This window comes from Hordeum vulgare, chromosome 2H (genome assembly GCF_904849725.1).
Source record: "Hordeum vulgare subsp. vulgare chromosome 2H, MorexV3_pseudomolecules_assembly, whole genome shotgun sequence".
NCBI lineage: Eukaryota > Viridiplantae > Streptophyta > Magnoliopsida > Poales > Poaceae > Hordeum > Hordeum vulgare.
Window position 1 is genome coordinate 16479476 of NC_058519.1, and position 17945 is coordinate 16497420.

General features: G+C 43.4%; 2 protein-coding genes across 2 annotated transcripts; one reads left to right on the forward strand and one right to left on the reverse strand.

The window, feature by feature from the left end:
* Positions 1-6547: 6547 nt before the first annotated feature.
* On the reverse strand, positions 6548-9748 carry LOC123429226. The gene is made up of 11 exons (XM_045113283.1): positions 9155-9748; positions 8840-9022; positions 7816-7935; positions 7687-7728; positions 7517-7612; positions 7350-7439; positions 7130-7252; positions 7003-7041; positions 6864-6914; positions 6672-6746; positions 6548-6580 (listed from the first exon to the last, which is right to left on the reverse strand). Exons 1-11 carry the CDS (start codon positions 9746-9748, stop codon positions 6548-6550), a joined length of 1446 nt encoding a protein of 481 aa, XP_044969218.1.
* Positions 9749-15580: 5832 nt separating this feature from the next.
* Positions 15581-16686, forward strand: LOC123429227 (senescence-specific cysteine protease SAG39-like). The gene is made up of 2 exons (XM_045113284.1): positions 15581-16016; positions 16100-16686. The coding sequence occupies exons 1-2, from the start codon at positions 15581-15583 to the stop codon at positions 16684-16686; spliced, it is 1023 nt and encodes a 340-aa protein (XP_044969219.1).
* The last annotated feature ends 1259 nt before the right edge of the window (positions 16687-17945 follow it).

The window sequence follows — 17945 nt, forward strand, 5'->3', positions numbered from 1 at the left end:
AGGTTCAAATATACAACCACGACAGCTTCATCGGGTGCAAGGTGTGTTACAGCAGGCACATCTACATCGGTGACCTTTCTTTCGCCCTCTGAACATGTTAGGATGAACTTGTAGTTAGTTTGCGGTGATGGGAGAACTTGCTGGGAACTTGTTCATATTTTTTCTAGGGTTCGGCACCTCGTGTTCACGCAGGGGGCATGGGATGCTCCTACTATCTTTAAACCTAATCTTGTTTAGCAGTATGACTATTTAGTTGCTTGTTTATCTGCTATTAGCTGTTGTTTACCTCCTACTTTAGTGTTATACCTATTTTTATGCATAATGTGGTGGGAAGACCATCACATTTGAGTGTGGTGAGCAGAACACAAACGTGTATGCAACCAAACAGGTGTGGTTTGCATCCGCTCACCCTTTAAGCACAAATGCGAGCAACCAAACAGCCAGTCTAAAGTGGCCTTTGACGCAATGCAGGCAACCAAACAACATGCAGATGTTGGTTTATTGCCTGCTTTTGTTAAACCAGACTGGCTTGAGATGTGCATGAAATGCAGATACTATTCAGTCGAGGCAACCAAATGCGTTCTCAGTGGATATACAATTGTGATTGTGCATCGGTGTGCAGGCATGCAAGAGTTGCACACAGTTGGTGGACAACCAGTTGTGCACGATCGGTAGATATGCAACTATTGTTGCGCGTGGAGAGGGCGAAGCGAGAAGGTGTGGCGGCCAGGCTGATGTAGAGGTTCGAGGACATCTTGGTGAAGGAGGAGGCATGCGTGAGGCACTCGGACATCGAGGAGGAGGAGAAGGCGGAGAGCATAAATTTTTTGATGGAGGCGACGAACAAGAAGCTCAACCTTAAAGAGAGGAGGACCATGATCAAGAGAAGAAGGTTGTGTTCGAGGAAAAAGAGAGTAAAAAATCGCCGCCAATGCGGAGGACACCAAGATGTTGACCTTCAATGTCGACTCTTTGGATGCCGACGCAAAAAATGTGTGTGCAATCCATCTGCTACCAGACGTTGCAACGGCAGAAAGTTGAGTTGGCAGCGGCGGACTATGAGGACGTGACGGAGGCTACCTAGATGGTTGCGTAGGCACCTCCTTAATCGGGGAGCAGACAGTTGGGATTGCCGATCCGATAAGGCAGAAATGCACAGGCTGTCGGACTGATGTTTTTTGAATTCTGGCATGTTCTTTTGGTTGTGATCAGGCATGCAATCCGGTACTAGTGTGATCCGGTGCGTTGCGTGGATCGGAGTACATTTAAATTTAAATTTACTTGTAGACATATACATGTCGGGTTAGATCAGGGGCGAAAACAGGACCCAAACCCCGGGTCCTGAAGCCCATCTTCATTCTTGATTGTAGAAATTATTAAGAATATGAGGCCCAAATCCATGCATTTTTTTAAGGTGGATCGGGGCTTGGTGTCTACCTGCTTCCGCTCGTGGGTTGGGTGGCAGTCTCCCGCATCCATGTCTGCACAGGGATACGGTAGAAAATTTACGAGTTGGAGTTGGAGATGCCCTAATAGACAAGGAAACATAATGATTATAAAAATTAAGAAGAAAGAACATGTTGCGGCATTTGATTTAACACTTTGCAAAACAGTTTGAAATTTGAACGAGGCGTTGTAGACCGGTCAATAACCAAAATACTCCGTACTTATCTTGCCCAAAACGGGACTGTGGGTCTGTCTGCCATAGAGAAAGTTAAGAGGCAAGCCTATACTGACTGGTTCGGGGCTCACTTTGTCCTTTGGTATCGCCGGAGTATTCCCCCCTCCCCCTCCTCCTCTTTCTTCTCCGGCCGAGCGCAACCGCAGCTCCAAGGATGGCCGACGCCCCCGACCCTCTGGAACCCCTGGAGCCAGATCCCGTAACAGGTAAAGCACATGTACCAACTTTTTCCAGTATTTGCATCGCGCTGCCGCGCCGTCCATCACCCGCCGCGGCCGGCCACCAACAGCGTGCCATAGCCGAGCGATGGCAAAGAGATGTAGGGCAGGGGACAAGGGGTGAGGTCGACGCCACGAGGGAGCGCACGGTCGACATGTGGTGGTGAACCGGCCGGCCAGCCGATGGCCGACTGGTGCCCTTCACGGCATTGTCTCTTTTCCGATGCTGCGGCACCGGCCATTGGTGGCCGATTACCTAAGGTTTTGGTCTTTACGACCCCGAACATTAGCAATCGCTCGCCGCCGGTCTCATGAGGTGGGGAACCGACGGCAATTTTCTTACTTTAAAGCTGACGCCTTTACGACCCCGGACATCAGCAACTGCTCGCCGCCAGCCGGTCTCTCTCATCGCCACCGCACGCCGAGTTAAGTGACGTTTGGACCGAGCATCATGTCAGGTCAGCCGTCTACAGAGCAGCAAAGGGCCTTGATCTAGGCAAAGGCCCATGCCCAACAGCAGGATTAGCGAGGGTGAGGGGGAGAGGTGTTAGAGGGACATCGACCGGCAAGCATCGCCATTGCTGCCATCAGGATGAGCCAATCCTGCCTTCTGATGCTTGAAATATCAGCTACTTCATGTCCCTCTGGTAGTCATGAGCAGAGTCCCCTGTTTGTACTAGTACAAACAGAAAACCATAGGTATGTATGAAATCATACGTACCTATGGTTTTTCAGCATCAGCATCTACTGGGTCAGCAAACTAGCGTGGTTGTATATGTATGTTATGTATGTATTTACATATAAAATGAAGAATGGAGTAAACTCAAGAGCTAGTAATACTGATGCCCCAAGATCTAAGTGTTGTTTGTTTGTTTGTTGCAGACTTGCAGTAGTCTTCCATAATTGAGTTCCTAATTGACAATTCACTTTGTTTCCAACAGTTCAAGCCATTAGGGATTGCTACCGTTTTCTGGGGACAATCAAAGGCAACGTTACACTACAACCCTGTGATAATGATGAGGTCCTTGATTTTGATGGCACGAAAATGGAGTTCCAGAAGTGCAATTACCAAGTTGGTACATTGAAATTAACAAGATTTGTCAAGAGGGGGGTCAGAAATTCAAAGGATTGGGCTATGAACTACCATTTTGTCAGTGCTTTGCAACATCCAGCAGCTATGCAAGTGGAAAATTACTTCCATTCAGAGTGTGTGGTCGTTTCTGCAGTGGATAGCTCATTGTACAAATGGCTGGATACCAAGAAAAGCATAGAACTGTTCGATGTAGGCGATATGCGCCCTATCCTAAGAAATATGCTCAGGTGAGTTTTGCCTTAAACTCTGCTATATATGCCTTCCGTTTTCTACACAGTTGTTAAATTTCTTGTTGTTGCCCTATGTAGCCAACTTGTAGGTCTTGTGCAAAGCATAATTGCCCAGAAAAAGTGTCCCACGGATCTTTCAATGGAAGACTTGTATATCAAGCGGCTTTCTGGTGATATACCTAAGCTACAGGTGTTGATACTTAATGGCAGGTGTCTTCTTAAAACAGGAAAACTTTATATGCGTGGATGTTTGGCACTGATTTCACTACACATTAAAATTGACATAAAAAGTTGGTTTTCAGTTTTTGAACAGATATATATGATGAAACAATTTAATCATGTGCACCTTGTTATAAAAGGTCATGAATTTATGTTTGAAACAAGCATGGTTGTTAAGAACAACTATAAGATGTATGCCTTAATATTTTGTGCTACGCAAAATAATTATATTGGTTCAACCTAAACGATGAATATTGTGCTAGCTATTCAAAACATGTGCATTTTGGTCTTTTTGTTAGGACACATATGGTCATTTTGATGGTAGCCTGGCTTGCAGCAGGCTCTGTAACTTAGCTTTGGGCATTTACATGTTTTAGCACCAAACCGTGTACGAGTACATTACATTTTGTAGCATTGCCACAATCCATATTTCTTTTTTTACAGTTCCTGCACATTTCTTGTAGTGGAAAAGAGAGGGAGGGGGGGTAAAGATTATTGGAGTATATCCAAATAAATGCAGATGTGCATTTGCCATGTGCAAGTACTATATGCACTTGCATTGGGTTTGTACAGATAAATGTTGTCCTATGCAGAAAAAGACAAGGATGAACAGATAAAAATAATAACTCCCAGTTTGTTTGCACACAACATAATGCAGATATTTGCACAAAAACGAGTAATGCGCATAGCACCCAAACTATCTCGACGATTGTGAGGTTTTGTTACGATGCAAAAGAAGAAAAGGAAAATCATGTGGGTGTGGTGTTTGTTCAAGTGCCGTTTTAGTATGTTCTTTTTCTTTTGGTATTCTACGATGATACATGTACTAGTAAAATTCATAATTTTTGCTTCTTGATTTTTTTGGTTTATCGTAGTTGAAAACTTGAGCACTATAGCCGAGGAGGAGGCTTGGAAAAATGTAAGGGGGATTGTTAAAGAGTGGTTTCTCAGGCATGATGTCGATCCAAGCTCGGGCAGTGCAGACTTCATCTCATGTATTAGGATTCGGATAAGAAACACACAAGCTCTCTTGGAGGACCACCCGGTGGAGTAGGATAACATGAAAAAGGGCCTATTTCTCGCGGAAACTTACTCGTGCTCCCAGCAAGTGTCTCGTAGGATCAATTCATCAGAACTGAAGTGGCCTGTGGAAGCAGATGGAGCAACTACTCCACGGTTGCTATCGGATTTACTTTTTCATGGAAGGAAATACGCGATGTACAACAAGGAATATGCAAATGACTACGTGAGGCTGCTGAGGAACAGCTACAAGCACTTCAACCCGCTGCCAAAACATATTAAGGTGTGTGATTTAAACTGCCTTAATTTCAGCTAAAGTAGAGTAGTGTTTATAGTGTTAATTGTAGAATCCAAATGGTGAACGGAGTCATCCTAAGTTGGAGGAGGAGCTTGAGTGACAAGAGATTGGATATTAGAAATTCAGTTGAATGTTGTTTTGTTGCAGGAATTGCTTGGAGGCAATACGGATGGACTCCTACGTGAGATCGAAGAGTGGTCGCCTCGTATCTGGCACATCCTGTATGTGGCACTTCACATGCCCTGAGCTCGCTGTAAGTAGAAGACCATGAATATCATACAACATACTGTACTAAACATTTCTGTATCTATCTGATCACAAGCCCTGAAATGTATGTACTCACTCTGTTTTTATCCATATACACAGGATGTGTGGTTGCTGACCAAGAAGCCGAGTTGGTGCATGGAATGGAGATGAAATTAAGAGTAGCTTAACTAATTATATAGACTAGATCGCACTGGTTATTGTAATCCTATCTATCTATCTATCAATAGATCTAGTACTTTGTCTTTATTTCGCGGGCTGGTAAACAGACAAACACACAAACGACCAAACAAACAAACTAGAGGAGGATTCTGCTGCCCAGCTAGACGCGACCAACACCAATGTATTTTACTGGGATATCTCCATCTCCTGGCAATCTTTCCTTGATTGATGGTGCGACATCGTACCGCGGCATCTTCTAAGGAACGATGAATGAATGTATTGGTGTTGGGGGGTTGAAAATGAAACCAGGAATTGTGTTTGTTTCGTGTCTCAGTTTGAATCAACCTGCAACTGTCTGTCGCAAACACCTGCTCCTGCTCACTCTTGAGGTTCCAACGCAACGGGCACAAGTAGGGAGGGAGATATTCAGCGTAACAGCTACCTACACTGCTGGTGAGATCCGATTAGGCGCTTATGGAAGTTGGAACTGAAATTTTTTGAACTAAAGCAGCCACGACACATATTTTGGGACGGAGAGAGTACTTCAATGCTTGTTCTGCTGTCTAAGTCTACATACATATACTACCACTTGAGCATTGTGTGCTGCGTTCAGAGGTACTATTTGGTAAACAGGCATGGAGGAATACTCCCTCTGTTCAAAGCTCACATTCTCATTTCTCAAGCATGGAAGATACTCCCCCTGTAAACTAATATAAAACCGTGTAGATCAAGCATGGAAGGTAGTACTCCCTCCGTCCCAAAATTCTTGTCTTAGGTTGGTTTAGAAATGGATGTATCAAAATACTAAAACGTGACTAGATACATTCATATCTAGACAAATCTAAGACAAGAATTTTGGGATGGAGGAAGTACTATTTTGGTACTTGCCTGGCTGGCTTGCTGTTTGGGACAGCAAGTGACTTTTCAACATGAATCAAGTGATTGATCCTTTCGCTCTGTCGAGTCAAACATCATGAATCATGTTTGCAGCTAAGCATATTTTTTACCACAATCAAAATATAGTCTTTCACTCCAACATACATCCATTGCATAATACTAGTATATTGCTACTTAGACAGGTCCTAAAAAGACCTGCTCATTATGTGACCACTATCTTACTATTATTGATGGCAAGTACAGAAAACAAACCAAGCATCACGCATACGTACTAGTGCATAACATTACAACAGGGGATGTCCACTAATTTAAAAACATGAGCCAATCGTCATCCACAATGTCAGACTGCTGAGCTGGGCTAGTTATGTATGTAATACAATCTTCGTAATACTTCCGTCTTGCTGTTATATGAGAAAACAACGGCTCATTTCAGGCCAAAAGGGACAAATCCAGTTTTTTCCTTGCTCAATCGTAGGGTCTAAAGGGAACAAATCCACCCTGCAAAGTGGCACGCACATAAGTTACTGGGTTTTTTTATCTCGGGAGAGAATTAACCTTACTTTAACAATAAATACATTTATTAGCATACCTTTTTGTCCAACTTCAACTGATCTGCTATCTCCACCTTCTTCTTAGCATAGTCAGCCATGTTCATTGATTTATGCTGAAACAAGGGATCCAATTATATAACAACAACAATCATGACCACATATAAATTCATAGAGAATTTTTTTCAAAACGAAAATAAAACAAAATCATAGAGGATTCATTGAGACAATACCCTAGTGAAAGATAACTCATTAAACACAGCCCGAGCCTTTTCCTCTTCATCCTACACAAAGGTCTTATCAATGTCAACAACCTATTGCAGTTAGGTATGTATCACCATGTCAAACATACATGTACAATATCCTACTTACAGTCCGCTTAATGCCACCCTCCAGGACAATAGAGTAAATCTACAAAGGAAAACAGATGAAATTAAACATTTGGCTATATGTTGCACATTCCATTTTCACAACATAAAATCACAGTTAGTGGCTATACAGTTTGTTGCATTGTTACAAAGATATGGCATGCGCCCCCATTGAGTTCAGCACGTAGTATTGGTTTGTGCACATGGAAATTGTCAGACTCATATACATCCCTCACAGCATCTTTGTAAGTTCTCTGAAATATTTGTGAAACCGTAAGAAACACGCAAAATCACAAAAGCATGTCAGCCGTGCTCTATTGCACAAACGTTTTGATGTAGTAGGATGCTAACATTTCCTTTATAGACAAGCCTCCAAACCTGAAAATAGAGGAGATCTATGTCCTTGAGGGACGCATCCATTTTCAGCTCCGTAATGTACTCCTGAATCAAATGGACCAGATTGTGAGTACCACCAGCAAATAACACCACCTCAATTAGCAGAAGACAACATATCCTACATCATAAGCATAACCAGCTAAATCTTCAGTCATATGAGGAATGCCGGTTGCAATCCTCAATGCTTGCCTCCATGCTCTAGTATCCCATTTTATCCACTGAAGTGAAAAGAAGTTAATGATCATGTGTATGTATATGACTAATTTTGTAATTTTCTGTGGGGCATACTTACATCCTTAGTCCTGCGATCCAGATGCAAATAATCTGCAATCCACTGTTACAAGAAGAAATCTATCACTTTAAAAACATTCCAGCCACTCGTAGTATTTTTCATTCAACAGCTTGATCACATAATGCATACCTTGATTTTCTTTGAAATTTCTGCATAGTACTTGACATAAGCATCATCAATTTTATATGTATGATAACGCGAGCGGTACTCATCGTGATAGCCGTACAGGCTTCCACTCGTACCAGGCAGCTACGAAAAAGAAAGGGACAAGAATCAGATGACACGTCTGAAAAGGCACAAAAGTGCAGATACTTAATGGCTATAGTGTAGTGAGATGACATACTGTCTATAGAAGTAACTGACTAAAGATCCACATTATTTCCTTCTAGTATAGTCTAGCTTGCTAAAAAATAGTAATGTATAACTAAATGACCTTTAACAAGTTAATCCACTGAGACACGGTCGTGATATAATTCAGAAGCAATTCAAACGTCAACTAACTTCAGCAGCCAAATTTAACGGCACAATATCAAAGAGATAAGAAATTTGAAAATAGTAATGTTTGTCAAAACATATAAGGTAACATAGCTTTGAACCTGGGACTGCTCCCCGCAGTCACAGAAATCATGATATTTTTATCTTCTAATGCTAAACCTCAGCTTTAAAACTAAGGCAATCAAGGAGGTTCAAGAACTAAGTGGGATACCCTTCCTAGCATTTCGTCCCGAGTTAAGGTTACATATGAAACGGCTAAGAACCGACTGATTTTAAGGGATCACTCATTAAAATCAGCAGGAAGGCTTGCCCAAAGTTTGAATAAACACAAAAAACTGGCCACCTTTTCGAATCCAACACCACAAGTACTAAGCATCCATCAGTAGCCACAAAGCAAGGGCTCAATCATCATCATCATCATCATCATCCTCTATTAAGAATAAGCTGTCGAAAACAGTTTTAACTCATACCATAAACCCATGGCTCAATATTCTATACTAACGTTGCACCTGTTGTTGGAGCCACTGAAGCAAAATGAACTACCTCACTGATTGCCGGTTTTCACGGTGTGTTTCGAAATGGTTTCTGAACACCCATGGTTATGATAACGAAACTAGTCAATCGGATGACCAAATGTAGATATAAATAGTACACTTACAAAATTGCGAGGAACAATCCGTTGGTAGTCATTCAATTCAATGTTCTGGATGTCATCACGATGGATGTACCACTCAAAATTTTCATCATTCTCTAATGCCTCAAAGTATGACTCGCGGAGAAGTTCCTCATCAGTGTATTCTTCTAGTTCCTTGAGTTCACGTGCGCGCTCTGGATTTACAACCTACACACAGATGATAAAAACACGAGATAAAATCACCCACGCAAACCAAACCAGAAGACTGAATCAGCTACTATGGCACACAGGTATAAAGTTTAAGATGCACGGTGACTGATTGATAGGGCATGTAGGTACCTTGTAATGAGCGATGCGATAGCGTGCAAGGCGCGCTTCTATCTTGTGGTGTTCCTCCCATGTCATATAAAGTGGCAGGTCAGTAGGATAATCGTCCTCCGTCTGAATATTGGCAAGAAAAAGTTGAGAATACTTGGCACGGTCTTCCTCGCTGATAAGGAAGTGCAGCCCGAAACGCTGCTCGCTTTCTTCTTGTGCCGGCTCTGTGTTCAGCAGAAGATCATAATCTTGGCCCGCTTGGAATGTGTCCTCCATGTCTGTCACATGAGAAATCTGATCTTGCCCCCCTTGGATGGTGCCCTCCATATCTGTCGCATGAGGAATCGGATCTTGACCCCCTTGGATGGTGTCCTCCATGTCTCCATGGCCTTCCTCGCTGATAAGGACGTCCGGCCCGTATCTTTCTCCTTCTGCCGAATCTGTTCTGAGCAGCAGCTCCATGTCTGTCGCATGAGAAATCGAACCTTGGTGCCCTTGGATGGCATCCTCCATGTCTGCCGCGTGGTCGTGGGCAGTGGCAGGAGATGGGGGCAGGTGCTTGCGGCGCCTCTTCTCCCCTGTCCACGCCTTGTTTGTTCCATCGTCGCCCTGCATGTCGATCCAAGGAAGGATACGGCCGCGGGAGGCGGCGGCGGCGGTGGGAGGAGACGGCGGTGAAACCCTGGGTAGACACTTGTCGAGAGATGGAAGGGGGAAGCAGAGCGTGCGGGCTCTTGTTTGTTTGGGGCACTCGGTGGCAGGCCAACGTTAATTTGCTGCACATTGAGGCCTCGTTCAGTATTTGCGTGTTTCAACGAGTATTTTACCACCCGGTATAGAAATTCCGAAAATTCCCTGGCCCATTCGGTATCCCCGTATTGGACCGGTCCATCCCGAACCCTTCATCCCAAAAATTACAACCCGAACCCTCCTAATACTCGCGTGTGAGGAGACCCTCCCCTTCCCGCGCGAAATTTCTCCTCGACTATGACGGCGTAGCCTCCTCCGCCCTCCGCCCTTTGGCCAGAAGTTCGTCGGCGGCTCGCCGTCTTCGTCGACTCCCGTCCAAACCGAGCCAGACCATCTGTGGGTCCTGCCTCGGGTCCCGGGGCTTCTTGGCTCTTGCCACCTGCCATCCACGTCATTCCCTCCGCCGTACACGCCGCCTCAGCCCCTGATGCCTCGGACGTCCAAATCCTTCCGGCAGCCTGGAATTTTCGCCCGTAAGGACTGGTTCCACCTCATCCCCCCTACCCTTTGTCTAGGGTTTTAGTCGTCGGTCTGATCATGGGTGTGCTTGCTTGGACGGAGTTCTTGCTAATATGCTTGCTTGGGGCTATGCAGATGTGAGTTGTTTACATGATAACAAGATCTGGTCTGCAGCTTGTAGTGTAATATGGTTGTGCATTGTAAACAGTAAGTTGAACGAATGCAAATCATCCTCGGTCTTTGGTTGATTGGGGGTTGGAGAGAGTTTCTGATTTGCTTAATCATGGAACGGGGACAACAGTTTTCGTGTACACATTGATGGATTTTTCTCCTCATGACTTATAATTGTTGTATTCTGATTTTTAGGACACGTACTCATGGTTGTGTGTTCAACTTTTCCTTTCGACAGCAACGATCTTAGTAGAAAAGTAGAAAAGAAAATGGCATCTGAATAGATTGATTAAAATGCACCACTACAGGTTTTCTATGGGTTGTTGTGTGTGCGTGTGCTCACCAGACAACTTAAACTGCATCTCTCTTTGAACCTTGATGTCACAAGAGCTATTTTACATATCATCTGATGTACTAAATTACAACATAAGTACAGTAACACTACGTTTTACAAACAATTCATGTATCTTTGATGAGGCTAGCATGCAAATTTACTAGTTGGAAATTCAATAACAAGTGAGATAAGTCTAAGAAGTGAAATGCAACAATTTAGTTTAGTTCACTACCCAGAAACATCTACTAGTTACAACAGCAGCACAACCTCGAATTGTTTCATTACTGATACATCATTTACAGATTATAGAAGATGACACTAAAGAGTCAAATAATAATTATAATGTACACAAACAAGTGACATCTTGATGACAGAGGAACAAGTGATCTGTTCGCAAGTTGAGTCATGTTCATGAAAACTGTAATTAATTTGATATTGCAAAGCTGTTTTTTAGGAAAGAGGAACTTTGATTTATTTTGAATTAACATTTTCCAATTTATAGCCGTTCTTGAATTATATAACCCTTAGACAAACAGATTTGTTTTTTATAGGTACCCGGGCCTTGGTTTATAGTGGGGATGGACGAGCAGCTGCCTTCGTGAGTGAGGGAATCCGGGATTAAGGGGTCCTCGGGCGGTCGGGCTGTTGTTCGTGGGCCGACCTAATGGGCCGCATTATTTAAGATCGGACTACATGACGATATCGTAAACAAGTAGGAAAGCTCCAAAGACTCACATGTCATCCAAGTTGTGTAGGCTAGATTGGCACAATTACCCCTGGCTAAGGTCGGTTGTATGTAACCAGGGACCCCTGGTGTCTATATAAATCAGAGGGTTTCATCCTGATGTCTACGGACGCTTCTATTCTTGTAGATTATGTTGGGCCTCCAAGCGCAGAGGGTTGTAGGACAACACCAATTTCTCTCAAGTGGATGACCTAAGGTTTATCGAACTCGGGAAAGTAGAGGTTGAAGATGATCTCTCTCAAGCAACCCTGCAATTAAGATACAAGAAGTCTCTTGTGTCCCCAACACACCTAATACAATTGTCAGTTGTATAGGTGCACTAGTTCGACGAAGATATGTTAAAAGACAAGTGATATGGATGGTAAAACAAGGTAATATAAATCTGAAATAAAAATGAAAGCAAGAAAACATGAAACAAAACTGAAAGTAAACGGTGTTCAGTGGTGGAAAATAAGGCCTAGGCTTCATACTTTCACTAGTGGCAACTTCCAACAACATTAACATAATCTAATCACATGATATTTCCACTAAAACATGAAATGGAGACGTACTTGGAGATCATTCCTTTGTGATCAAGAGAGGACGAGAATTATGTAGGACTACAAAAGCACACCTCGAAGTTCATAGTTCTCATCTATGGATTTCCCAATGTCACCACGGTCATCCAAAGAGAGTACCACAATCACCATGACAAGTGTGTGGCAAACGTAAAAAACAAATGCCATCTCACCCTCTGCGATGGTTAAGAGCACAATTAACTAGTGAATGGTGCTAGCCGCCGGTTGAGATTTTTTTTTCAAAAAGGAGGCAAAGCCCCGGCCTCTGCATCGAACGATGCATGCAGCCATATATTAAAATCAAAAGCAAGTCTCAGCAAAGTACGTGAAAGGTCTAGCAAAAAGTGAATGAAAAGATACAAGGCGTCTGTCGCGCCCAAACCGGAGATGATAATAGACCTAGATGACTAAGCACCTATCCTATTAATATGTCGTCATCCAAACCGGTTGAAGATACTCTGTGCTACCATCTCTCAACGGACACACCCAGTAACCATAGGCTCCCTGGCTTCCACAGAAGTGAGTAATGACCACGTGTTGATCAGTGTGGTAGCCCTGAAAATAACCTACAAGAAGTGGATATCGCGTTGTTTGTTAAACACTAAGTCATTTCTGCAATTCCATAGAACCCACGATAGTGCATATGATCCCACACGAATAAGTTTAGCAGTTTGAACAGTAACCCCCTGTAACCACATCCCAAATAACGTGTTGATACTATTAGAAAAACTAATGTTGAAGCCGCCGGTCGAGATGGTCATGAGAAAAATGCTCGTCCTCCACACAACAAGACCTGACTTGAACAATTAATTGTAAAATGTTTGATGGTGCAAAAAAGAGACCCACGTGCACATTTTTTTGTGCATCTGAAACATATTGTTGCAACATTTATTTCCTAGTTTCTATGAAAAGAGCATAAAAACATTTTAGCGCGTCCATCTCGATCCTCGGGTTAGCTACCAACAAAATCTCTTTGTTAAAGCCCTGTAGCCACCAAGTCTTGCGAGCGAAAGCACATTGATGCAAATCCACCATCTTCCTTGAGTTTGGCAAATCAAAGAACAATAGTTTTGTGTTCCAACTCGTATTCCATCGAGAGTTGGTGGCAACAAGGGTGACGACATCCATCCTGGGCGGACGATGATGAACGACCGAACAGAAATGACCTATTGCCTATCTCCTACAATGTTTTTTTCTCATTTACGTGTGTGTAGTTTTACGTATTTATTCATCTTTAGCTTTTCCAAATATGCCTATAAAATAAATATTTGATATTACAGATGTAAATAAGAGGCATGTTCACATATCTATTAATTTTTAGTAACTTTTAGCAAGGAGGTAAGAACATCTACAACCGAACCCCTATACATGCCCCAAGCACCCGAACGGGCTGTCTGGTCAATGCCCGGACAAAAAACGCCACCCAACCTAGCGTGTCATTTCCGGGTCAAACGCTCGGACTCACTCATACTTCCATATCCACCCAAATCTGGGGCAGATACGGGGACACCCGGACGCGCCCGCCACATCACAATCGGACCACTCTAGCCCACCCGACCCCACATAAACTGGACCCCATCCGCACTTGGGCCGAAAGCCCAGCAGCATTTCACTCCACTCCACATCCCAGAGTCCGCTCCCCTCCGCCCAAGCTCCCGCATGGCGATCTCCCGCTGTCTCATGCATGGAGGGCATCGGATCCAAGTCGTACACCTTCAAATCCATCTACCCGAAGCTCGTCCCACGCGCAGGAGGAGGCAACCTGATGGCAGCGGTCGGACTCCTTCCGCTTGGAATCCATTACGTCTGCCTAAATGTTGCATGGAACCGGCGTGAGGTGTGTCGTCGCTGCCTCACAGGGGGTGATACAGTCCGTGTGGTATCCCAACACGCTGGCAGATGCACAATCGCTACGTTGGCACACCGGGGTGGGTGTGAACGCATGGGTATCATCCAACACAAGTATGCCATGGCGTGCCTGACGTGCGAAGCAGCGGGCACGGGAGACGGTGGAAGACGTCGTGGTGGACGTAGGGTCGCACTCTACGGCGCAGTGTATGGTGCATGGTCACCCCGGGCGCCACAACCATGTCGTGGTGGACATCGACGGCTCCTCCCATAAGGGATCCTTCATCAATATCACATAACCAACGACGTGCACACGACAGCGTCCGACGAGGAAGAGTAGGGCATGGGATGTGTGTGTGTTACACAGAACATTGAATTTGAGCCCTTTGATTAGACAGCAGATCGCTGACGCAATAGGGTGCTGGTTTTCCTGGTTACATTCAGTTTGGTAGTTTTAGAAGAATTGAGTCTCTCGCATTTATAAGTAGTAGAGATTAGTAGTAGCGACAGAGAATAGAGATACCAGTGAGGAAGGAGGCATGATCTATATTTTGTAGGAGATAAGGCACATGCTCAAGTCATCATCACGGGCTCAGGTACTGTAGTTTGGTGAATATAATCACTACAAGATATGGCTTCTCGCTTATATATAAAGCAGGAGGAGAGGGGGCAATGGAGTGAAGCGTGCTATTGAATATCACAGAATTCAACTTGGTTGAAATGAAGTAAGCCTATAAAATATTCAGTGGATCACCTCTATGCAAGATATTAGAGATAATTCAATCTTTGCACATGTTCGAGAAACCTTGCGACCGATATGTCACACAAGTAGGATTGGGAGGTATAGGGAAATATAGCAAAATGAGAGCATATGTAAACTTCTCCGGTTGGTAAACGCATCGACGATTACTTCCACTTTTTAGTAGGAGGGAAGTTAATGTATGATGCCTAAGAGTTTTGAGAATACACTATTTTTGTAACATGCCTAATGCACCGGTACGGAAGGAGTACCATTTTTCCTGCTAGACTATGACCAAATTGCAACCTGTTTCGTGAGGAACATAAATTCAAGGGAAACTTAGACAACCCGTGTTGAATAATATGTCACATTATACCATGTTGTTTTTTTATCAGCCGTAATATTCCGGTCCATAGTAGCGAGCAGTTAGTTGATTCTTTTTTACAAACTGGGCGTCACGTCCACGGTCCTCCTCAGCAAATTTATTTCCAAGAAGACGCTATTCTTTGTTTCAATAATAAATCTCTCAAAGGAGGGATCACTATCAGATGTGCACTCCTAAAATAAACAAGAAGGGGTCACTATCAGATGTACACCAAGCGTACTTCTTTGTTCGGCCATATCATTTTTGTACAATCTGGCTGGCCAATCAAATGTGTGTGTCATTTTATACTATCTGGCCGGCCACCATAATCCACGGCAATGCAACAGCCCATATTCACAAACAACTTCGTACAAGCACCGTATCTCTCCGTCTCCCATTTTAGCACTATATATACCACCAAGTCCCATCCAGCAAACCAGACCAAAGTAACTATCAGTGTAGTCCGGTGCCTAACTGAAGATGGCCATCCACAAGGCTTCGCTTCTTGCCATCCTCGGTTGCATCTGCCTCTATGGCACTATCATTGTAGCTCGTGAGCTGAACAATGACTTGTTGATGGTGACGAAGCATGAGGACTGGATGGCTCAGTACGGTCGCGTGTACAAGGACACCATTGAGAAGGCTCGTCGGTTTGAGGTTTTCAAAGCCAACGTCGAATTCATTGAGACATTCAATTCCAAGAATCACAAGTTCTGGCTCGGCGTCAACCAGTTCGCTGATATCAGCAATGATGAGTTCAGGACAACCAAAACAAACAAGGGGTTCAAAGCAAACCCCATGCGAGTTCTTTCTACAGGATTCAGGTATGAGAACTTGAGTTTTGATGCCCTTCCAACAACGATGGACTGGAGGGCCAAGGGAGCCGTCACTCCTATCAAGGATCAAGGCCAGTGCGGTAAGTCAAAAAACATTGTGATGCATTGCATATATTTGGTAATATTTTCTGGGATAACACTATAACAACATAATTATTTCTAGGCTGTTGTTGGGCATTTTCTGCTGTTGCCGCGACTGAGGGCATTGTAAAACTGAAAACCGGGAAGTTGATCTCACTGTCGGAGCAAGAGTTAGTTGACTGTGATGTTCATGGTGAAGACCAAGGCTGCGAGGGAGGACTCATGGATGATGCCTTCAAATTCATTGTCAAGAATGGGGGCCTTACTACGGAGTCCAGCTACCCATATACAGCAGCTGACGATAAGTGCAAGGCTGGATCCAACAGTGCCGCCACCATCACCGGCTTTGAAGATGTGCCTGCCAATAACGAGGGTGCCCTTATGAAGGCGGTGGCAAACCAACCAGTATCTGTAGCTGTGGACGGGGGTGACATGACGTTCCAATTCTACTCTGGTGGGGTCATGACTGGGTCCTGTGGAACTGACTTGGACCATGGAATTGCAGCCATTGGATATGGAAAGACTAGTGATGGCACAAGCTATTGGTTGATGAAGAATTCATGGGGTGCAACTTGGGGCGAAGATGGGTATTTGAGAATGGAGAAAGACATTGCAGACAAGAAGGGCATGTGTGGTCTTGCCATGGAACCTTCTTACCCCACAAAATAGGAAGATTTTCAAATGCCACATAGTCATGCAAATGCACAGTTCTCAAATAACTAAGGTTCCTATATCCTATGTATAGTTCATATGTGTTCGTAAATTGGGTACGATGATGTATCTTATGTGCATACATTCTTATACTTTGTAAATTAATATCATGTGTGCTATATTGTACGTGAGAAGTTGATAAAGAATTATGTTGATACATATTACATGAAGCTTTGAAATGTGTAAGTTACTTGACTATGTTAAGAGTAAACTCTAAAGGTAGTTTCATATATATGGTTTTTATATAGTGTCTTCGGGTATTTATAGGAATGTGCCATTGGATAACGGTTGAGTGTTACTAAACCTTATATGAGTGAACAAAGGATGTATTTCTCAACCATGCTATTTTTAGTGTATTCACTCGCTAGCTTCCACAAAACTAAACAAATCCTAACTCTCCGCGACCATATATCAACAGAATGATGAGATACAGTCAATTGAGCTATCACCAAAAGCCAGATTCTTATAAAGGCGATCTATACAAGAAGCTTTAACTTCGTATCCAAGTTCTTGATGAGATTGTATTGTATAGTAAAGAGGAAGAATACTCCTCTATCAACACATGTACTTTGTATCAAACAATCAGTCCTGGATAACAATGAATGTGGAGAACAAGAAAGGCTTAGTGAAAGGGAAGATGTGTAGAGATGATGGGTGGGGAGAAGTACAAGAGGAATGTTTCTATCTGGATGCAGAAGGTAGAAGGCCAAAAGAGGCTATATCTGAAGGAGGAAGCGCAGACAAGAATATTGCAGATTTTGCATCCAAGTACTTACCGAACCAAGACAATTTTCAATGAGAGATCTTCCCAAGTTTCTTAGCCTACAATGAATGTTTTCAGTCCCTTCATGTAAATCGATATGTATAATAAGATTGAGCAGTAGCTGAAAACTACTTGTTGTAAAATCAAGTTACATTTGTTGTAAGATCAAGGAGTAAGCTACTTCTTGGAGATAGGAAGGAGCAATATGATCATCTGATTCAGTCTAGTCCTGCTAGCAGAGCATAAATGCACATAAATAAGAGTGCACGTTGTATATGCATGCAAAATGCAATGTGAAATTTACACATCACATCAAAGGATTCATACATAAAGTAATGGGTCCTTAAGGCCAAAAAGTTACACATCACATCGGTCCACTTCTTCTTTGCCGAGTCAAGAAGCAATGCAATGTGAAACCATAGATAAAAAAATCTAACTGAATGATAAAAGTAAT